The sequence below is a fragment of the Megalopta genalis genome, chromosome 13, assembly GCF_051020955.1.
Source record: "Megalopta genalis isolate 19385.01 chromosome 13, iyMegGena1_principal, whole genome shotgun sequence".
Lineage (NCBI taxonomy): Eukaryota > Metazoa > Arthropoda > Insecta > Hymenoptera > Halictidae > Megalopta > Megalopta genalis.
Window position 1 is genome coordinate 4,650,833 of NC_135025.1, and position 22,456 is coordinate 4,673,288.

General features: G+C 52.3%; 3 protein-coding genes across 7 annotated transcripts in view; 2 read left to right on the forward strand and 1 right to left on the reverse strand.

Moving 5' to 3' along the window:
* CARPB (Carbonic anhydrase-related protein B) overlaps positions 1-3,806 on the forward strand; it is a 36,773-nt gene extending 32,967 nt beyond the window's left edge. For 3 of the 5 annotated variants that reach the window (XM_033477258.2, XM_033477259.2, XM_076526016.1), the window contains exons 8-9: positions 191-319; positions 2,852-3,806. In XM_033477258.2, the coding sequence (XP_033333149.1) occupies positions 191-319; positions 2,852-2,956 (234 nt within the window). In that variant the 3' untranslated portion in view covers positions 2,957-3,806. Of the gene's footprint in view, positions 1-190; positions 320-697; positions 744-2,851 lie in introns of all 5 variants that reach the window. The other 2 variants (XM_033477260.2, XM_033477261.2) reach the window with 2 other exon arrangements.
* A 146-nt stretch (positions 3,807-3,952) lies between these two features.
* On the forward strand, positions 3,953-15,631 carry LOC117224378 (uncharacterized). Its single transcript, XM_076526014.1, has 3 exons — positions 3,953-6,127; positions 7,046-7,288; positions 11,580-15,631. The coding sequence occupies exon 3, from the start codon at positions 11,615-11,617 to the stop codon at positions 13,619-13,621; it is 2,007 nt and encodes a 668-aa protein (XP_076382129.1). The 5' UTR covers positions 3,953-6,127; positions 7,046-7,288; positions 11,580-11,614; the 3' UTR covers positions 13,622-15,631.
* Positions 15,632-17,215: 1,584 nt separating this feature from the next.
* LOC117224207 (CAPA peptides) lies at positions 17,216-22,234 on the reverse strand. Its single transcript, XM_033476974.2, has 4 exons — positions 20,891-22,234; positions 20,081-20,341; positions 18,337-18,453; positions 17,216-17,439 (listed from the first exon to the last, which is right to left on the reverse strand). The coding sequence occupies exons 1-4, from the start codon at positions 21,201-21,203 to the stop codon at positions 17,372-17,374; spliced, it is 759 nt and encodes a 252-aa protein (XP_033332865.2). The 5' UTR covers positions 21,204-22,234; the 3' UTR covers positions 17,216-17,371.
* Between the last annotated feature and the right edge of the window lie 222 nt (positions 22,235-22,456).

Below are 22,456 nucleotides of genomic sequence, written 5' to 3' on the forward strand. Positions count from 1 at the left end.
TACAGCTCGCCGTACCACGGTCCATCACCATAATAAATAAAACCCGGTGGATTCATCGCGGGTCTCGCGTGTCGGACTTTCCGTTTCAGGGATCAATGGGGCCTAACTATTTAAGGCCCCCGCGGGGATCGGAGAGAAGGTGAGGATCGATCCGCGATTCGTCCTAGAGCTGATTCGTGTGTCTTTTCAGCTGCTGGCGTTGCGGGTGCTGATGAGAGGCGTGCAGAACGACCCGGTCGCGCCCCTCGGGAATAATTACAGGCCGCCTCAGCAGCTTCATCATCGTCCTGTTCGAACAAACATTGACTTCAACGTGCAGGTACCGAACCCGACGCCGGGCCGATGATCATTATACCGCGGAGCTCTGTGCAATTGCGGAGAAAAGCTCTGGAAAAACCGAAAAAAAGAACGGTGTCGCGAAGAGCAACAGACGATTCGAAAGAATTCCCGATAATTTTGATTATTCCGAAAGACGGATATATCTGACCCAATAGAATCTATATTCGTCCGTGAATGAATAAATCCGTGGTCCCCGCTGCAGTCTGCGGAGCGTTCGGAACGGGGGATCCTTCTCGATTTTCGTAAATTGCTTCGTTTCGGAGCCGCGTTTGCACAGAGATCCGCGGCGGAGCCGGCAGGCGAGGCAGGCTGATTGTTTAAACGTTTCTTCTTCCCCTTCTGTTGTGCCGTTCCCCAGGGACCGAAAAACTGTCCGACAATGAACAGGGACATATATTACAAAGGTACGAGAAGCCGTACACAATGGCCGCGAGATAAAATGGGAAAAGTTCATTGAATATTCGCTGGAACTGGGTTGCCGCTGCTCGTCCCGCCTAATTTCGCCCCGGCATATTTCTGCTTCTCCCGGCGACGAAACGAGGGTGAACGGATCCGACACGCCGGCCACACCTGCGTCCCATTTCGATGCAATTATTTATAGCGCACCTTTACGCAAAAATAATCAATTATTGGCCGGACCGGACAGTTGTCCTACGTTTTCGCCGGCCGCCGGCGAGCCTATTCGGTTCCCGCGCGTCCTCGTTTTTTTTCGAAAACGCGAGCGAACGATATTTTCATCGGCGACAGAAATTCTCTCTTCGCGCGATAATCGGGCGAGCTTGTCGGAAACGATCCGTTCTGTTACATTTTAACGGGAGCTCTTCTTTTAATCGCTTTGGTTTGAATCTGCAAGTATTTGGAGAAATACGCGAATCTGTCGGCCTCGGAACTCGGTGGCTTTAAAAAGGTATGAAATATTGCGGAATGCGGAAATATAAGATATCGAAGGATTCTACGTTGAAGAATAAGTCGAAAAAGAAGAATAACGTTTTTCCGTTTAAGGCTCTGTTTTCGAGGGAATTGAGTTTGAAGATGCGTCAAGCTCGCGCGATACGACGAGAAGTAGAATCGGTATGCGATGATCAGACGCGTCATTTGATTCCTATTCGATAGTGTTATTTCTTTGAGCTACTTTTTCTCGGAAACGGAGCCTCGAATGACAAAAATTTATTCCACGTTTTCGATTTATTTTTCTCGCGTAGAATCAGCCGCTATTTGACTGTACCGCAATTTACACGACACACTGTATATCTGTTCGCTGAAGTTCGATAACCTTGAAATACGTCGTCGAGGCCATCATCCTGGCAACATCTCCCTATAGATATTTTATAAATATTATAGATAACTCGGTCTTCGTTTCTGAGATACTTGCGAAAATTCGAAAAGAAAGATGTACGAAACGCTTCGCGTTTTTTAGCAGAAAGTATGAGATATCCGAGAATTATTTTAATAATTACCTCGCCTATTTCGACGAAGACCTGACCCAGATCTAACGTGAAATGCTCGCACGGAACAGTTCAATTCCCTCGCATTAAATTCCGAGAAATTTACGGAAACGGAAACACGCCTTCTCCTCGAAACAATGCAAATAAAACACGAACAATGCGATAAAAAAAATAGATGGAGCATACGAAAGTCGATGTTAAACTTCTGCCGATATTTTTGAACACTGTTCTCTGTAAATCACTTTTAAAAAAAAAATGTTCATTCGAGTAACGACATACTGTTCCAAATCGCGTACTTCGATCTTTCCATTGTCCCGATTTACGAACAGTGTTCCATAGCGCGGGTACATGCTCGTACCTTTTTTTATTCATATAAAATAAATATTTCAGTTCGTCGCGTTATCCGGAAACATCGATCTATCGAACGGTAGTACGAACATTCAACGATAACACGTTTCGGTTGCAATAACATCGACGATAGAACGAAGCGATTAAAAAAGTCTCGTTAAAATCTTCGGCGAGGATCGTTTCCGAAAAGTCGAACGGCAATTGGAACAGTTCGACCTCATATTTGACACGAGATAAAAAGCGATGGACAGTCGACTGGTGCAGTTCGAGGTTAAATTAAATACGCTTGGCGCTTGTTACGGTTAATTTCTCCCTAATTCGCACTCAGATTGCGCGCAAAAGTGGAGAATTTGGGAAGCGGAGATGCGATTAATCGAGCCTCGCGCCTCGTTTTTACAGCAATAATTGAGAATCGGCAATTATAAAACTATGCTGCGGGGCTCGAATATTCGTATCTTCTCTTCCCAAATTTGTCCACTTTTGTGCGCAATCTGAGCGCGAATTAGGGAGAAATTGCTGTGCTTCGCGATCGAGGAAGAGAGAAAAGCGCGAGCTGTCTCGCGAAAATGATCGACAAAGCGCGCGAGTTCGAGGAAATCTTCGAGAAAGGGTTGCGAACGATTCACTGAACTATCCCAATCTCACGGCCATTTCGACAATCGACGATTAAAACTCGTAGCCCGACGTGATAGCGCGATGATCTGTGTTTCATGTTGCAGCGAACAGCTGGAAATAACCTTGAGGAGCCGAGGGAGACGGCTGGCGTTTCGCAGTTAACTACGCTTTCCCCGAGAGGAGCTGGAGGTTCGCTGATAAGAGAATAAGAAAACCCACTGACATATCAATTATAAGACTCGCTCGATTGCGGCGGTCCTCGTCGATCCGATCGGTCCGGTCGCGGCGTTTCGCGCGCGTCGTTGAGATCGCGCGCGCGCGCGCTTGAGAGAGAGAGAAAGAGAGAGAGAGAGAGAGAGTAAAAGATAATGAGAGAATGCGAGAGAGAGAGAAAGAGAGCGAGCGAGCGCGAGAGAGAGAGAAAGAGTGAGAAAGAAGAAGAAGAGGCAGAGGAAGAAGAACGGAAGAAAGAAGAACTGGTGAAAAGGAAATGAAAAATGCTTCGTTGTACTATTAGAACTGCCGGTGAACTGCCAAGTATGTTTCCAGTAACGAGAAAAGAATACAGAACACACAAGAATTTAAAAAAACAGAACACACACAGCCACACACACGGATCCACACGCACACGCACAAACAGAAACGCGCGTACACAGAAGATATACCTATATATGTATATTATATATATATAGATTACAATTTAGCGGAGATAAGGTAAAACGTAAGATTACACAAGATATATTATCATACGTATATCGATCAACTATCGAAAGCTATTGACTATCGTGGCCTGGCGTGCGAGGGGTTAGGGGAGGGGGACATGGGCGAAAGGAGAAACGAAAGAGAGAAAGAGAGAGAGAGAAAGTGAGAGTGAGAGAGCGAGAGAGAGAGAGAGAGCGGGAGAGAAAGAGAGACGACTCATATGTATAAAAAAAAGAAGAACACGGATCATACGCGACCGACGTTGCACACACGTACACACAGAGGACACACAACCACACAGACCCTATCGAAACGAAAGTTTATACTATATTCTTGTAATAAAATGCTGAAAACGTAGACGGAGGTGCGACATCGAGAACCGGCGCGACAAACAAATCCCATCGATCTGATCCATGCATCCTTTTACGTTTCGATTTTCGATTCTTCTCTCGCCGGTCATATCTGTTCTTTTCTAGGGCACGCATTCGCAGCCGCATTCTTTCCCGTAAAACGCGAGCACCGTTTTGTAGAATTGAACGTAGCGTTGAAGAACGGCGGCTTCGCGTGTTTAATCGTCTATACGTATAGCTTAGTAATCGAGGAGAACGAAAGCGTTGTACAAAAAGAAAAAAACAAAGAAAAAAGAAGCGACCGGCGTTGAAAAAAACGAGCGCGAATCGCTGCCGAGAGAATTCTTTAGTTACGCGGGCCTCTAAATACACCGATGTCACGCGGCTTAATCGTAGATGGTCGCCGACACGTGTTCGTCACACGAAGCATGCTCTAGAGACTTCTGTAAATTAGGCCGTACGAATTTGTATCCGCATAGGAAAAAAAAAGAAACCCTCTGTCCAATTACATGTACCATGTGTTCGAAGCTGTTATACATCTTTTATTCCGAGCGACGAGAGTAGATTCGGCGGTCTTCTATGCGCGTGTAACACGTGCCGTTCGGCCACGAACGCGTTAAGCATAATCGATCGCTGCTATCGGCGTGCAGCCCTTCGAGGCAAGAAAAAAAACCGCGCGCTTCGTGACCAAAACGTCGAACAGAGATTCAAGACCAGAGGATAGCATCTTCAAGGCCGCTTCGTTCTCCCCTCCGCCGCTTCTGCATCGAATTGCGAATCGAAGCGAATTTCTCGATTTTCGATTCCTCGTCGAATCGCGATCGAAGCTCGCCCAGGCCGCCGTTCCGAGTCAAAAAGCCGGCGAAATCAAAAGCTCCCCAGGGTCCTCCACCTTCCGGCCTCCCTAAAAACACTGGCGCGCGCGAGCGCCGCGTCGGTAAGCCAGATTCCTGCGGGCAAACAGCGGCGGAAGCGTCGCCGAGAGTGGCAGAGCCTCACCGCTCTCGTTCGGATCGATCGAGTCATCGGCACCCTCTCGTCGATTAATTCGCCGCGCGTCTTGCGTCGGCAAGACCCTCGGTCCTCTTAGAAACACCCCCGCCCCTTCCCGCGCCCCTGGCGCGTCGCTCGAAGGGTGTCCGTTGCGGGATCTCGAAAGCTCTCGTGGATCCCGCGTCGTCGACGGAGACGAGCGGGTTCCCGCGAGCGGACCCGCGAGTAGGAAAAAGGGCCGAGCGGGGTCGAAAGGTTATAGGGCGCGAGAAGGTGGCGGGGTCGAGGGGGGTTGGTACGGATTTCATTGAACCAGAGAATTCGACGGTGCTGCCCGCGGACGGTCGTCTATGCGGCAAGGGAGTCGGAAAGGGACAGTCGGCGGCGGGAGGGAGAGGAGAATCCGGCGCGGAGGGCGGCGCGGGACGAAGGGGCGGTCGCGGGTGTGGGAGAGGGGGAAGCGAGAGGAACAGACACGGGGACACGGAGGCATCGTGTCGGTGGCCTCTGCGGCAAATCTGCGGGTTTCGCGTGTGCTCTGTGCGTGCTGGGACGGGCGGCGATCGCGATACAAGGCCCCGTCGCGGCCCCGGACGGCCAGGATCGCGGGCTCGCGATTTTCTCGAGGTAAAACGGCCGAGGTGTTCCTTCCTTCCCTCCGGTGGAGAAGCAGGGTCGAGCTGGCGCCGGCGGACGCACGGCGCTCGGGGGATGAAAATGCTCGATGGAGCGGCGCGGCCGCAGCATCTGCCATCGAGGAGCGACGCTCGGACGGAAGGGTTGAAACGGACGAGCTGGGGATCGGCTGGTTCGGCGGCTCCTGTGCCCGCGACTTCGGCGGCGGTTAGCCGGATTGATTGATCGCCGAAGAGGATAATAGGAAAGTACGCTCGATGCCAGTCGACGACCCCGCGTCGGCACAGGTGGGGGGTGTCCTCTCGTGAGAACGGGCGAACACACGTCCGATACTACGCGTGGAGAGGAGAAGCTGACAAGTGCGTCGTCTGCGTCGTCGTCGTCGTCGTCGTCGACGTTATTGTCGCCGCGTTTGTTTCCGTTTCTGGGACTTCCTCGGGCTTCCAGTGCTCTCGCCCGCTCGCGCCCGATTTCGTCCGCTCTCGGCCGCTCCGACCCGCGGTGAATCGGTGAATCGGTGAATGAAGACACGGGACGCGACACAGGGACCGCGGGTGGGGGAGGAGAGGACGAGCTGCTTGGGAGACAGGAGGGACGACTGTGGTGTTTGCGAGTGAAAACGGTGCGCCCGAATCTCGTCGAGGAGCCAAACGGATATATCGTCGACGTCAACGTCGTCGTCAACGTCGTCGACTACCGGTGAGCCATCCATTCCTAAACCCGAAAGTGGCGTCCGCTAACTAACAACCCTCGTTCTCGACCGTGTCGGTTCTCGAGCGCGCCGCCGATGGCCGGAGCCAAGCTGCTCGGAAGAATTCAATTAGCTCGACGGTGTCCTTCGGCGTACGCGGGGGGCAGGACGGACGAGCCTTTTACGGTTCCGTATATCGGAGGGATTGGAAATTATTGGGGTCCGCGCGGCGCGGCGTGCTCCTCGAGCAGCCGAGTTTTACGACTAATTTATGATCGATATAAATTTCGCGGCGCATTACGCGGGCATACCATTAGCCGAGTCAGCAATTAATATGCCTTAGTAGGCGGCCGGAAGCGTTCGTGTGCCCCGTGACGGAGGTTGCTGGCCCGGAGAGGCTTGAAAATTCGCGTTCGTTGCCCGATATCGAGGCGCGGGCTGCTTGCTTGCTTGCTTGCTCGCTTGCTTTTCACGACACCGCGCGGCGGGTCGCGTCGAGCTCGACTCCGGGGTCGCCTCTCGTCGCGGCGTCGTCGTCGTCGTCGGTGTTGTCGTCGTCGGTGTCGCGTTGCGTCGGGAAACAACGTCGACCGCTCTCTTCGTGCTGCGCGTTACCGTAATCGACTCTCGAGAAACGCGAGTTCCGTTCGGGCAACGTTTTGTTTGGTCGCACACCGGCGCGTCGACGCCACCGGATCTGATTCGCGGACGAAAAACCCAGCGAGAGACAGAGCCGAACGGAGCAACACGGGGGACCGAGAGAGAGACAGAGAGAGAGAGAGAGAGAGAGAGAGAGAGAGACGAAAGTGGGGGAGTGAGAGAGGGATTGAGTGGAGGGAGACAGAGAGCGAGAGGGAGCCGGAGATAAAACAAGAAAAAAAAGGAGGTTACATAATCGAGGGATTGTTGTTCTTTGTTTGTTGCAGATTAGAGGGCCGGCGAGACGGAATCGGAGAAGTAGGCCAGCCCGCGCGCACCGCGAACACCGTACGCCGCGCTTAATCAGAATGAAATCTAAGAACCCGTGGACAATAGGTCCGTGATGCCTGAAGGAGACCGGTCGGCGAAATGAAAGCCCCTGAGAAACAATGGAAGCGTCCACGCAAGCATGACGGCCCCATTCAGACACGCAGACGGCATGCTTAGTGGCGGCCAAACGAGACGATCAAGTAAGAACACACCGGCGGGGCTTCCGAGGAATCGCATTCGATGCTCGAATCGCGATCACCCGATCGCCGATGCCCCGATCCCTTCACACACACACACGCACACGCGACACAGCGGCATAACACGACTGTTGCACCCAACGCGCACCCAGGCATCTCCATTTTCTCCCGTAACCACAGCAACGTCTCCCTAACTGACGCACAGATTGCGCAGAAAAATGGACAATTTGGGAAGAGGAGACTCGATTATTCGAGACTTGTAGCTTGTTTTTATAGTTCTTGACAATTCGTAACTATGAAAACGAGCCGCAAGGCTCGATTAATCGTTTCTCCTCCTCCCGAATTGTCCATCTTCTGTGGACAATCTGAGCGCCAATTAGAGAGGCATTTCTGTACCGTGCGCCTCCAGCCGCGCGTTGCATCTTCCACCGAATAATCATTTTCTCGAACTTGATCGAAAGAAACGCGTTGTTCGTAGACGTTTCGGTTCGCAAAAGACAGCATATCTCGCGGGGATGATCGCGATTAAAGGCAAAGGCCGCGAGCGTCGAGCCCTTGGAACGCGACGATTTTTCTAGCGATTTTTCCGAGCACACAGAGAATATCGGTTTTTAATCGACGTCGCCCGACGGAAGTTTGCCGTCGTGAGCTAGGGATCGCGAGCAAACAGTCTAAGAATTGGACGGGATATTGAATCTGTTTTTCGCCACGGTCCCGAATATCTTCGCGGAGTAAAATTCGAGCGGAATCGTCGCGCCCGAGTCAAAGTCCGCGCAATCGAAATCTCAGCGAACGCATTAGTATAATCATATTTACGTCGACCGTGGTCTCGCGGCGTCGAGCAATCGATTCGGCTAATGCTGTGGCGATGTGTTCGATGTTAACCTCCGACTGGATGCTCAGAAACGCGTATCCGTATCGGTATTAATGAACCGTCGAATCGATCCCCCGCCGCCGCCGCGCCGGCAGCTTCGGCAATTATTTCCGCATCTATTTAGCTTTGGAAAAACTTCGTAGCGAAAATCGAGCGATCGAACGAACGAACGAACGAACGACCCGCTGTAATCGTGCTCTCCCCGATTTTCATTGTCCGTCCGCAACGATTGTTTCGCTCTTTGTTAAATAATGGAAAGCTTCTCGTACGGTGCGGCGGTCGAACGTTGCCGAACGATTTTCGCGGGCCGGCCGGAGAGGTAATTCCGCGCTTTCGTCGATTAAATTTCCACAATCGAAATGTACACCGTTCCGCCGATAATGCATTCGTCCCTTTGTTCCCGATTTTATCCCCGCTTTTGTGCCCGTCGACTTAGCGGGCACAGCGAACCCCCGGCGTACCGTTTAGCCGTTACCGGACGATTTCCGTTTCGATTGTCGTTATTAATATTCGACGTCCCGTAAACAAATAGGTAAGCCGCCCGTGGCCGCGCGGCTGTTATCAACCGCGTTCTCTTTGACGACGGTATTATTACCGGCAATTGCTTGTGTACAGCAATTTCTACCGGGTATGTTCCGAGGCCGGAATTGTAATCGGCGGATTTGAGAATACGTTGACGCGACTTTTTGGTTCTCGAGGCTCGTTTTTGTAGAAACTCGCGGAAGTTTTTTGTTTCTAATTCGAAGGCAATGATTAAAAGGCAATTTGGGGGCCAGGTGATATGATTGGAAGGCAATTCGGGGACCTCGTGACATGATTCGAAGGCAATTCTAAAGGCTATATGACAATCTGGAGGATACGTGACATGATTCGAAGGCAATTCGGAGGCCATATGACAATTTGGAGGCAATTTGGAGGCCACGTGATACGATTCAAAGGCAATTCGGAGGCCATATGACAATTTGGAGGATACACGATACGATTCGGAGGCAATTCGGAGGCCATATGACAATTTGGAGGCCATGTGACACGATTCAAAGGCAATTCGAGGCCACATGACCCAATTCGAAGGCAATTCGGGGTCCACGTGCCACGACAGTAAATAAACATGTAGCAATAAATTGCATAGGCGCAAGACTAGCACAGGGAAATTCACAGCATCCCGAAATATGTCATTTCCGGGAGAAATTTTCCATCGTACCGCAAAATCGAACGCACGAGATTCCTTTCATGCTCCCCCGCAGAAAATCTTCGATTCTCACGCCTAGAACTTGGGATCCCCTTTAATCATTGTTCCGCGTAAAAAGTTCGAGTCCGCGCGCGCCCAACAAAATACCTGCTCTGTTTAACCGCTAATAAAACGCACGAAATAAAGCCCCCTTTTATACGGGACCCTCTCCGCGCTCCTCTCTCCCGTAAAAGTCCGCACAGAGCTTTCACATCTCGTAATAGAGAAGCGGTCGCTTTCATTCTGTTTTATTCAGCTGCCAGCAACAGAACACGGGCCGGGCCGGCTCGGCTCTTCCACGTAGGATCGTTTCACGCACGTCCAGTATAATTACTAATTAGAAAAATTGTTGCGCCGCTTCTCCGAACAACGCTCCCTTTCTTTTTGCCCGGGCAAACAACCGCCCCCCCCCCGTCCGCGAATTCGCGGCGTTTAACGCGGCTCTTTAACCGCGCGCGTATTCTTCTCCGCCTCCGGTTTATCGACGCGGAACGCGTTTCGTTCGGTTTCCTACGCTTCGCGGGATCCGTGCACGCGCGTTCGCGGCGGATCACTCTCTCGCGAAACGAGCAACAATATCCGCCGGGAGCGGATCGCCGTGTTGCGATCGGTAAAGATAATCGAATCGCTGTTGAACAGAAGCCGAAGCGCACCCCGGAGGGATCCCGTCGACGTGGCGGTATAAAAGGGACGTAAACGGGCCCCGACCGCGCCGGTATGAAACGCGAGTACACGCTGTTGCATCGCGCGAGGTGCCCGGCCGAGCTTACATTCATTTGTTTTGCGAACGATCATCGCGACAGAGGAATTAAAATCGACGAGTGCACCCGGCGAGCACGTGTCGCGTTTAATCAACAGCCCGCGCGCAGGCAATATAACGCGTTAAGTAGCGACGCTTATGTCGCGGGGAGGGCGTGTTTAATCCGGAAATTATCACGCGTAATTTTACATGCTAACGCGAATGGGCTAAATGACAGAGTGGCCGGCCAACAATGCAGAAGGTTTCAAAACGTTTCAACGGGATTGTTGCGCTCAATCATCCCACGAACGCGCGCCGAACAACCCTCCAGCGTGTAACGGATGATTATTTTAATACCCGCTTGTTTTGATGCTTTTCTAAAGCCCCCCACCGACACCCACGATTTCGATTTACAGCGGGCTTGACACCGGTGACATTCTGGTGGGACGACGGTTCGTTCTTACACGCTGGTCCCATAGGGTGCACGGTTTTCTCGTTGCAAGTTTAACGGGATACTCGCCTTACGAGGCAAACAGCTGTTAAAACAGCGGCGACAGTTTTACTCTCGATTTTTACGAGTCGTTCATCATTTTCTTTCATTGGCTTCCTCGTTCTCGGGAAGATCGACTGTAAAGCGTTCATATTTTTAATGGATTCGGCTGCTTTCGAGAAAACGCTTTGATTTACTCGTCATAAGCGGAAATGTTAACCCTTTGCACTAAAATTGTTGTATGACGTTCCACGATAATTTTTATGTTAACAAAGTTTAGATTTGAAGAATTATTAAAAGTGTAACTGTTGTTACGAGTCACTGCGAGATTCAATTTTATATGCATAAAATGCACTTTGTCATACAAAATGGAGATACTTTAAGTCAGAAGAATTGGTTTAGATTTACAGTAAAGGGTTAATTCGGTGATACTTTCATTTCAAAATCGAAATATAATGCGGAAGATAATCAAAATACAGAATCTGATTTACTGAAATGTTTGAGTTGAGCTGAGAAGTAAAAATAATTATTTCATACTACTTGCACCGTTCAATTTTTAGAATTGAAAAGAAATCTTTAACAAACAAATTTGTAGAATTAGAAATTCAGTCGCCGATGTGCGCGATTTTATTTCCTCGCGCGTCTCGCACGTCTCGCAAAATTCTTGGACAATCTAAGCGTCAATTAAAGAAACATTACTGTACAGTAATGTCTCCCTTATTGGCGCTTAGATTGCGCATAAAAAAGTACAATTTGGGAAGAGGAGATACGATTAAATTGAGTCTTGCGCCTCGATTTACAGTTATAAATTATCAACAACTATAAAGACGAGATTTAAGGCTCGAATCTAATCGTCAATTAGAGAGACAATCTAAGCGTCAATTAGAGAGACATTACTGTATTCCGCTCCGGTCGTCGCCTCTCGACGAACCTCGCTCTAACACGCATCTCAATGTTCCCCAGGCTTCTAATCTCGGGGAAGAGAAACAGCCAGTGGCATGTTAGGGGCAAAGCAGCACCCTCTCCGAGGGAGCCTCCTGCTGTCTCTGTTGTTCCTGCTGGGCACGTACGCGTTACTGTCGAAGGCGGCGGCGTTCCCGGACTGGACCGACTGTCCGGCGGTGTGCAGCTGCAAATGGACATCGGGCAAGAAGTCGGCGCTGTGCCACGACGCGGGTCTGACATCTTTGCCGGCATCTTTGGACCCGGCGATGCAGGTGCTGGACCTGTCCGGTAACAAGATCCCGGCGCTGCAGTCGGAGATCTTCAAGCGATCCGGCCTGCTGAACCTGCAGAAGGTGTTCCTGAGGAACGCGGGCATCCACCAGATCCACGCGGACTCGTTCCGCAACATGACGATCCTCGTCGAGATCGACCTGTCCGACAACCACGTGGCGTCGCTGGAGCCGGGCACCTTCCTGGGCAACGAGAGGCTGCGTATCCTGATCCTGAGCGGGAACCCGTTGACCAGCTTGCGGAGCCACCAGTTCCCGGTCCTGGAGCACCTGAGGACCCTGGAGCTGCAGCGGTGCTCCCTGTCGGAGATCCACGGCAAGGCGTTCGCGCACCTGACCGGCCTCGAGTCCCTCCGGCTGGACCAGAACGAGCTGGAATACGTGGACGCGGCTGTGATCTCGAACCTGCCGCGACTGAAAACCCTGACCATGGACGGGAACCGATGGAGCTGCGACTGCCGATTACGGGACTTCCGAAGCTGGCTGATCTCGGACGTGCCGAGAAAACTGTATTCCGTGCCTCAAGTGTGTTCGTCGCCGTCGCGGCTCGAGGGTCGCAAGTGGGAGGACGTGAAGCCGGTGGAGTTCGCCTGCGAGCCGGTGGTCTTCGTCCTGGCGAGCAGCGTCCAGGTGGAAGTGAACGGGAACCTGAGCCTGGCCTGCCTGGCCACCGGGGATCCGGAGCCCGAGGTCTGGTGGCAGCTGAACGGCGGCCCGTTGAACGCCACCAAGCTCGCCGAACAACCATATTCGGGGACTTACGTCGCGTACGCGACCTCCGACCTCGGCCGCAACGGGCACCGCGACGAGCGGCCCGCGGCCGGCCGGGTCGCCGACAAGGTGACCGACAGGTGGAGCAACCTGACGGTGTACAACGCGAGCGACGGGGACGCCGGGGAGTACGCTTGTTTCGCGCGGAACATCGCCGGCCTGGCCAGGGACACGGTCAGCGTGGCGATCCCGCGAGTGTACACCGCGCCCACCCTCTCCCAGAGTGACAATTGGCTGCTGTGGGTGAGCCTGGCCGGCGGCGGGGCCGCGGCCCTCTGCGCCTCGATCTCCGCGGTCCTGCTGGCGCTTTGCGTGTGCGGTGGCGCCCGCAGGCAGAGTGCTCGCGAGAAGGTGAAACTTCAGGGCAGCACCAGCTTCGGCGACCAGGAGAAGAAGCTGCTGGACCTGTCGGTGACGACGACCACGCCCGGGAACAGCAACGAGCAGGGCAGCGGCCACGGGAGCATCGTCGAGACGTACAGCGCCGGGGACCTGGAGCTGGCGGAACGGGGATCGATCTGCGACCCCATGAGCGCCGCCACCGTCACCATCGAGAGACTCAGACCGGAAGCGGCGGCCGGTGGCGCCGCGAATGCGATCAGATCGGTCCCATGCGCCGCCATGTTCCCTCCGCCGCCGCCGGAGTTCACGAACGGCGTCCTACCGGCCGGCATCTTCGGGAACATCTTCATCTCGGTGTCAGTGCCGCAGGACTCGTCCGAACGGTGCTACCCGGACCTCTTGGACCTGCCTGTACACGGAGGCGTGGTCAATAAATCCAGCGCCGCCGTAGCGGCCGCCTCGAGCGTCTCCAGCTTCGCGACGCTGCCGCGGCGGGCCCTGAGGTCCACGGACCTCTGCTCGCCTTACGACAATATGGGGCCCCGCGTCACCGCGAACGGCAGCTCCGCGTTCTCCCTGACCGACGTGGACCTGCGGCTGTCGCCCCCGCCGCCCCCGCGGATCATACAGCCGCCGCACGAGTTCGTCTCTCTGTAAGGACCGGCGCGCCGAAAACCCCCGACGGCTTTCGAACAAATAGTCGGTATACTTATTCATCCGTCGCTTTCCCTCCCACGTTCAGTCGCGTACTCCTCAACCCGTTCGGCTCGGAATACAATAGCGAACAGTTCCCGGACTCGGTTCAAGTGGTTGGATCGTTCTGATTCAAGGCGGAGTCCTAGCATCAGCGGGCAGCGAATGATTAAAAGGTAGCACACGACCGGTCAGGCCCAACTCGAGAACTGTTCGCTAGCGCGTTTCGGGCCTCATTCGCCGTTCAGGTGGAACTTGCAGAAAACAGAAGCCTCCGGCCTTTCGTTCTACAGTAAATTTCGCAGCTTCGGCGGCTCTGCGAGCAACGGGGAAGCAATGGAAAAGATTTCTCCGCTTGCTGGAAGCCGCGTCGGCGAAGCTGTCCGGCAAGCAGAGCGCTGCTCCCCTTTCGTCTCAGAGCCGTCGGATAATCGAGAATCGGTTTCCAAGAAAGTTCACCGGCCACTTTCGGCCCGCGCGCTGCGTGTTCAGGGCCGGTCGAAGCCGCTCCAGGTGTATCGACTTGCATTGATAAAACGTCTGTCTGTCGCGTTACGTTCACGCGAGTGCTATTCGGACGGGGAGCAGGGCTATAGAACGGTATTGTTCGTTGTGTTCGTTGTCGACAGTTCTCCACACTGTATTTTATACGGTGAGCCGTTGGCCCGGCAGGCGGAGGCATCGCGCGATCATGGTCGTCCGTGTTCCTTTTGTCTGATTCGGCTCGGAACGATCTCGATTTTCGACCGCACGCGACGGCGCGGCTCGCCTGGCGCGCGACTGGCTCACATTTTTAACCGCCAGAATGCCAATCCGCAAGCGTACATTGAGTATGGTTGTCTACATACAGGGACCTAGAACGTTTGTATCTTGTGCGTATATTAAAAGACGTCCGGCAGGTTTAACGAAAGTAGTATACAGAATATTTGATCGAATCCACTCCAGTTATGTCTGTCCATCCTAATCGATTCTATTCCGGGACATCGAAGGTCGATTGCTGCACACGTTTATGCCCGCGGAAATCCGACCGCCGACATCGTCGGTTCTCCACGGAGAACGAACAAAAAAGAGAAGAAGAAGAAAGAACAGAAAACGAGAGCTATAGCGAGGTTCTCTCGTTCGGCGCAATGTGTCTTCCCGATCGCGCGTGTGTCGCAAAGTGTGCAAGAAAGAGGTCCAAGGCCGTCTCGTTCCTTATTCGTACGACCGCTCGTTTCTAAGCGACGACATTCCTCGTCCGAGATCGTCGACGATCGACGTTTCCGCCGCGACGAACGGACAGTCTCGGTTTCGCGCGGCCGTCGATTCGCGACGGTCTACGTCGGGCCAGTGCGCGGATCGCGACGACGGCGAAGCGCGGTAACGACCGACGGACTTCTTGTCGCGGAACGAGGAGCACCCATACGCCGTTCGCGCGTCCGCAGGGCGACGAGGATCAATCCCAGGTGCCTAATCTGTGACCCGGAATGCCGCGCGCGCACGGATAACGGCGCGGCTCGCCGAGGAACGCGCAAGTTTCGCGAAGACGAAACGACACGCCTCGTTTGTCCGTTCGCTTGTCATCCGGCTTGCATGCTTGGTCGGCGTACAATGGCTGCCTGTGCTGACGATGTGTGTACGATGAGAGAGAGAGAGAGAGAGAGAGAGAGAGAGCGTGTGTGTGTCACCCTAGCACCTAAGTCTCTTCTAGTTGCCAATATCCACGGAGCCAGGGAGCTGGTTATGTACATAAGAACGATCCCGAGGGAACCCCTCCCGCGGCCGTCAGGAAGAACGGAACGAGGGGACGAAGTAATGTTACCGGTTATCTTCCCTAACTCATTCTCGAACTGTATCACTAGTTTGTTACCGTACTCTACGTGTGTACATATTTGTTATCGCAGTACACGTATTATAGCGTGGCCGGCGCGTCGCGTCGCGCCGGTATTCATTATGAACACTTTGTCAATTAATAAAACGATTGAATTTTACATATATCGCGTTCTTGTCCACGATTTATTACGATTTTACTCCGACCCGTCGATCCTCCTTTCGTTCGTTCGTTCTGCGTCTTTCGATTACGTTCGTTTCGTCGAATTGTACGGCAATGTCTCTCTAATTGACGCTCGGATTGTCCACAAAACTGGACAATTTGGGAGAAGGAGATACGATTATTCGAGCCTTGCGGTTCGAATAATATATTATTATAATTATGTTATAATTACGAATTGTCAACAACTATAAAAAACGAGTTAGAGGGCTCGAATAATCGTATCTCCTCTTCGCAAATTGTCCATTTCTCTGCGCATTCTGAGCGTCAATTAGGGAGACATAACTGTATCTAGTTGCGGGGATGATTTTGAGACTTTTCGCTGTTTAAACTTTCGATTGGAACTTTCGTTTCGTTCGAGAAGGTATGAAACGTGTTCTCGCTTCGCGAGACGACTGCGTTTACTGACACGATTCGACAAATTTTCGGAGAACAATCACGATTAAAAAAGACAGATCATCGCGTGCGTCACATGCCTTCACGATTATGTCATATCAGGTGGTAAATAAAGAACTATTTGCTAGACGTGTCGGCTTGAAAAATCAAAGAAAAACGGGGAACGATTGTTCGAGCCTCGCGGCTCGTTTCTTTTTTTTATAGTTGCTGAGAATCGGTGAGTATAAAAAATTATATAGGAAAATTATTTATTTATTTCAGGATATAAATCTCGCGCGCGCGCGCGCGCGATCGATTGGTCCAGTTTTGTGCGCGATTCTTTCGCGACTGCGTTTATGGGAATATTAGTCCTTGTTTTTCGCGAGTCTCCATTAACTTCGATTCCTGGATTTTCGTGACAAAAGAATCAATCACATTTCGATTTAAAAGATTAAATAAGGTTTATATTCCGTAAATCTCGCATGGAAATCTCGCCGAAACTCTCCCTCGAAAAACAGGCTCGAATAATCGTAGCTTCTCTTCCCAAATCGCCCATTTTAGTCCACAAGCTGAAGCAAAAATCGGGGAAAAATTGCGAAAGATCCGCAATTTACGGTAAGCTAACGTCAATTAGACGTCGTCTAATTGATCGTCGCGCGTCGATTATTCCGCTCGCGGGTTCAACATAGTCTGCAACATGGTTTGGGACACCAGCTTTCCAATTCTGTCGCAGCACACGCGAAGCGACGTATCCGGGAATATCGGGCAAATAATGTCGCCGAATAGGGACCGTTCCATAAGGAGAGCGGAATTCTACGAGATCTGTCTTTCGGTTGCCGTCCATTTTCCAATTCGGAGGAATTGCCGGCGAATTTCGGCGACCGATACCAATCGCTAAGTGTATTCGCCGTGAAACTCGCCGGGCGGAGCCGGCTGTTCGCCTGGAATAGGATTGCCGGATCGGCAAGGATTCGCAAGTTCGCGAAAGAAAATGTAATTCCGCAGCCTTTATCAATCGCGCGAGACGTCCGGACGATTTTCGCTGACAAAGGAACCAATAAAAGCACGCGAAATCATGTTTCCGGCGGCGCGGGACAAAGAGGAAGGGGGGGAGAAGAGACGATAGAGATACACAGCGTCGACGATCGTCGATATTCGTGTACAGAGAGGAATCTATTTGCAGCATTCTGTACAAAGTTAATATTATGCGTCACTGGAACGGATCAACGAGTCTTGATGTCGGAAATGTGCGCCAGTGAACTTCTCGGTCGTCGGATGGCCGGTGTCGAAGATCGTTCGCCGGAAGCTCGTTAAAATTCGGTCTCGCGTCCCAGCCGCGGCGTGTAGTCGTTCAGAGGCAGCTGACTGTTCCGGGGACCTGGAACCAGCGATCGTGATGCTGTAACGACCGCCCTCTCTTCCGATCTCTTCTTATCGGAGCATCGAGATCCCTTCTACGTTGGAAAATTTGCGACCTTCGATTCGTGGACGCGTTCGATCGCGCTTCGATTTTAAGGTAAGAGTCTAAAGTGTCGGTATTACTGCGAACGCACCGAATACTGCGGTGTTTTGTAAAAGCAACGAAATCCGCGCTTACTATTCGGTAATAATTCGGCAATTAAATCAGAGATAATTTCACGAAATGGATCGAAATTTACTCGCGCATCTTCGCCACTATTAACAGAAAAAATTGAAGAAATTCTGTGGAGAACTTGCGCGCAAGGCCCGACGATGCAAGCTTCTCTCGTAACGCGTCTGACGCGGCGAGGAAAGCGCGAAACGCGCGAACGTTCCGCGCGTTCGCCGTGTTCCACGGGGCGAAATTTCGGAGCGATCGCGACGCTCTTCCGGCCGGCGGGAAACAAGAGGGTCGCGATGCTAAAAATGAAATTGGCATTTGGATCGCGGGCCGGGTCGCATCAACAGAACATTCGCGGTACACGTCCGCACTTTCGCTCCCGGATCACGTATCAACGGGATCGATTTTCGCGCGGCCCGCGGGTCACGCAAAAAAAGGCGCCCGGTTTTTACGGAGGCCGATATGCGAGAGAAAAAAAAGAGGGAAAATAAAATAACGAGAGAGAGATAGCGGATAAATGATCTGGCGGATATTCCGAAAGGGGATACATTAGCGGCGCTGCTCGCGGAATGCTCGCTAGCGCGACGCGCGCGAGAATTTATGAAACGCGCACCGCCCCGGATCGATCCTTCAAATTCGCCGAACGAATCTACAATTCCATCGAAATTCGCCGTTTCGCGCACGCAATAATAATACCTTGGGCGAACAGCGGCCTCGGCTCATCGATCTTCTGCGCCGGTCGATACTCCCGCGAACGCTCGCCCGTGATCCATTGGTCCCGGCTGTTCTTGTTCCTCGATCTTCCTTGGAATCCTGGCACAATATTATCGACTGAACCACTCCGTTCGCAACGATCGTTCATCCGGCGATCTCCGCAATCGTGGGATCAATCTACGACGCGAGCCGCAATCTGTCTTCGACCGCGGAATCTCCGGCGCAAAATTCGCGATCTATCATTCTACACGGAATTTGTTCCCCGCGAGACGAGTCTTCGCGAATCGTATTTACGAGGGTGGTCCACGAAAGCAGCGACCTTTCGAAGCTTAAGTTTCAAGCTTGAAGACGCTACGTTGTTCAGTATTTGTTTGACAGTCGTTAATAGCGAACGCTCTCGGCGAATTTGTAAACACGGAGAAGAATTGGCCATCGTTACGCGACGCAATATTTTCGTTTGAAAGGTCTCAGTGCAACCGATATCAAAATTGAGCTAGATTTAGCTCTAGAGGAGTCTACTACTTCGTTTGCAACAATAAAATATTGCGTGGCAGAATTTAAACGAGCCCGTACGAGCTGCCAACACGATCGCCGCGGTGGTCGATCAAACGAAGCGACCGCGCCGGAAACGGTGAAAAAGGTAAATAAAACGGTATTGGACGATCGTCGACTGAAAGTATACGAGTTTACAGACACGGTAGGCATTTAAAAAAGTGCTGTACATCGCGTATCGACCGAAAATTTGGATACGAGAAAGCTGTGCGCAAGATGGGCGCCGCGCGATCGAACAAAAGCAGCGTCGCGAGGGTGTTTCGAGCGCAGTTCTCGTGTCGATTCGTAATCACGGATGAATCCTGAGTTCTTCGATTCACACCTGAGTCGAAGGATCGGTCGAAATAATTGACTGTAAAGGGAAAACCACCTCCGAAGAAGGCGAAGAAGGCGACGCAAGCTCGCGGCGTCAGTGTTTTGGCGTGGAATAATTCTCGTTGATTATCTTGAGAAAGGGAAAACGATCGACTGCATTTGGCGGGAAAGAAAACGTTGTTTCACCGAGACAATGCACCGGTTCACAAATTAACGTCATCGCGATGGCCAAAATCCAGGAGTTCAAGTTCGAATTGCTCCCTCGCGCACCCTCTCCGCCAGATTTAACCCCCCGTGGACTATTCCCTCTGTCCAAACTTGACAAAATTTAATGGCTATTTTGAGGAGCTCGATGGTTCCACTGTGAACAGGCTATCGAGGCTACAAAACACCGTTGGGAGAACTGTGCCCAGCCGAAAGGAGGTTCCGTTGAGAAAAATCAAGATATTTCCTCCCAAATTTCTTGTGTCTTTTTAACTAGGTCGGGACCACTTCTGGGCCCACCCTGGTGCGTCCCGGGACGTCTCGACGATCGCGACGCCGAGAATTTGTTCTGCAACTCTCGTGCGATCGGAAGCACCTTCGCGATTCATCCTCGCGCTCGGGCACTTCCGCTCGCCGAACAGCGCGATCTATCTTCGTGTTCGAGATCCGCGAGCAAGAATCCGTTCCGGTCGTAACGCGGAATATCTTTGCCGGTGCAACCGCGATTTATCCCCGACCGCGGAATTCATCTTGATATTCGCAATCCTCGCGGAAAGAAAACGCGAATCGATCCTCTCCCGCGGGCTTCTGCTTTGCATTCCGAGCTTCCGTCGCTCGTGGCTCGCGAAATGGATCATAAGGATCGGCGGTTCACCTTCGTAATCCTGATCGAGGGCGGCATCCAGCTCCAGGTCGCGCACGTTATAAAACTGGAGATCCCCGTCGTTCTCGGGATCGCGGTACCGGTTGAAATTAACATTCGAGGCTGGTAGATCGGATCGGCCGACCCTCGGGAACTGCACCAATCCGGCGGCACGGTCGGGCCTCGGTCTCAGCATCTCTGCGTTCCGGCCGATCCTCGGGTACGGGACCAGGCCCGACGTTCGTCTAACGTTCGCTTTCAACTTCTCCGCCTCTGGAAGATCAAAGGATTAAGGCTCGATCGAGGGGCGCCCGCTCGATCGATCGGTTTCGCCGCGTTCCGCTGGATTTGCCGGGCGAGCCGATCGGCGAAACAGAGATTCGAGAGGCTATTCGCGGCACCCCTCGCCTCCCGATCCATCGGATTACACGGAATCCGAGTCTCGCGTGCTCGCTGGCGCGAACAGCATTCGCGGCGACCGATTCCGTCGCGTGAGAAACGCGTCGGAGGCTCGAACGTCGCGGAATGCGGACGATGCGAATCGTTGCGATCCGTCGACGAGATCTCCCGTTTGCGCTCCCGTTTCCCGACGGGACATTGTTTCGGGGTAAAAAGGGCCTGTAGCGCGGCGGTCAACGAGGTTCGCTAAAAGAGCGTTCGGAAAAGTACGGCGGAAAATTTCGGCCGCGGAGAGGAGAAAGAAAAACGGCGGCGAGTTTTCTTGCGCGACGAGCCGCGAAACCGCGAGAAATACGACGACCGGATGGATCGGGATGAGCGTCGATCGATCGATCGATCGATCATCGGCCCGGCCTCACTTACGGTTCAGAGAGGTAGAAAATATCAGAACGGCCAGGACTACGAATAAGTGATTTGCGTTTCTCATCGCGGCGACGTGTGCTCGGTACCGCTTCTCCAGAGTCGAGGATCGAAACTCGATGAACCGATGTGCCACGGAGATCTGACCTGCACTGAATACCTCCAGGTATCCGCCGTCTGATTTTATACCTTGGCTATGGGAGTCGCCACCCCTTGCACCGCCGCCCCTCCAGCTCCGCACGGGGGAGGCTTCAACCCTCTCGATTCGCATTCCCCATCTGGTATTCAGCGCCACCCGCAGCGGCGTCATTCTCATTCACGCGATCGGCAATGGTTATTCGTCGCCCGGCCCCGAGCAGAACCGTTGTCGGCCCCGACCGTTTCAATCGGCCGCGATAAGCAGCGCGATTACCGATTCCAATCTCTGGATAGGTGCCGCTAATTCTCCGCCGACTCTCCTCGCACCGGCATCCCGCTTTCCCCGTGGAAAATCGTGTCCGCGTTTTCTCGGTCGCGACACGGCTCCGCGAACTTCGCGAATTTCACCTCGTGCTCCGTACTTTTGGAACTTCTGACAACGCCGAATTGAAACCGAGCGTCGTCCCCAGCTCGCAGTCGGTTAATTATCCCGCTGATTAGCCGCGGAAAGCGTTCTACGCGCGGCTCAAATTCAAACAGCACCTGTGGCGGCGTCGGCGTTCATCGATTAAAATATCTGGCTCGATTGCCCGATTAAACCTTGTGTAAATTACCCGGCGAACGGGCAACCTTTTGCACCCTTCAAAATGCTTTCTGTTCTCGGTTAAATTGTTTCGATGCTCGGTTTGATCGTTGTTGTTTGTTTTTCATAATATATTGTATAATGCACGATTATCATAATATATAATGTTTAATTATCATAATATATTATATATCACAATATATAATATATAATTATAATAATATATAATATATGATTATATACAATTACTTCTACAATTGTGTTATGTCAAGGTTATCAAAGAAGTATCAAAATTGGACGATAAATTTTGGTACCAGCCCTAGCAATAAACGTGCACTATGACCGCAGCACGCAAGCTAAGGAGCATTTTCGCGGGATTTTTCGTCGACGTCGCCCTAATCTCAAAAGGACCATGAGCAGGAGGACCGTCAGCAGGGCCATGGCCCTCGTAAAAAACCGTATAAATATCCTGACGAACAAGCCGAAAGGTTCACTTCGAGAACGCGCTGCGGTGTTACGGCGAGTTTCTGTCTCGAAGCCGGCTCCGATCTTTTCCGAATAAACTTCGCGTTGCACCCCTACGAGCGTGGACAGGATTCATTTACGAGCCCTTCTTTGTCCCGGCCCTATAGCACCCACGGCAGCATTCCGTTCACACCATAGTTCGCGACAATTAACGAACAAACTCGGCGCCGGCCACCGGTGACCTCCGCGGCGTTCAACGCGTCGAGCGTGAACGGAATAAGGCTATCAATTTTGCCGCCGCAAGCCGTGATCCTTCGGTAATTACAGTTCATCGGTGGGATCGCGAGGATCGTTTTCATTGCGCGGGACGCTAAACTTTTTGT

What these genes read in the sequence shown, in the direction of transcription:
- LOC117224207 (XM_033476974.2), bottom strand. Translation starts at nt 21,203, where the DNA reads ATGAGAATGACGCCGCTGCGGGTGGCGCTGAATACCAGATGGGGAATG. An exon ending in ATTTTCTACCTCTCTGAACC is followed by an intron (nt 20,342 to 20,890) that starts GTAAGTGAGGCC and finishes TTGATCTTCCAG; the next exon opens with AGGCGGAGAAGTTGAAAGCG. An exon ending in GAGGCCGCTGTTCGCCCAAG is followed by an intron (nt 17,440 to 18,336) that starts GTATTATTATTG and finishes CGCTGGTTCCAG; the next exon opens with GTCCCCGGAACAGTCAGCTG.
- LOC117224378 (XM_076526014.1), top strand. Translation starts at nt 11,615, where the DNA reads ATGTTAGGGGCAAAGCAGCACCCTCTCCGAGGGAGCCTCCTGCTGTCT.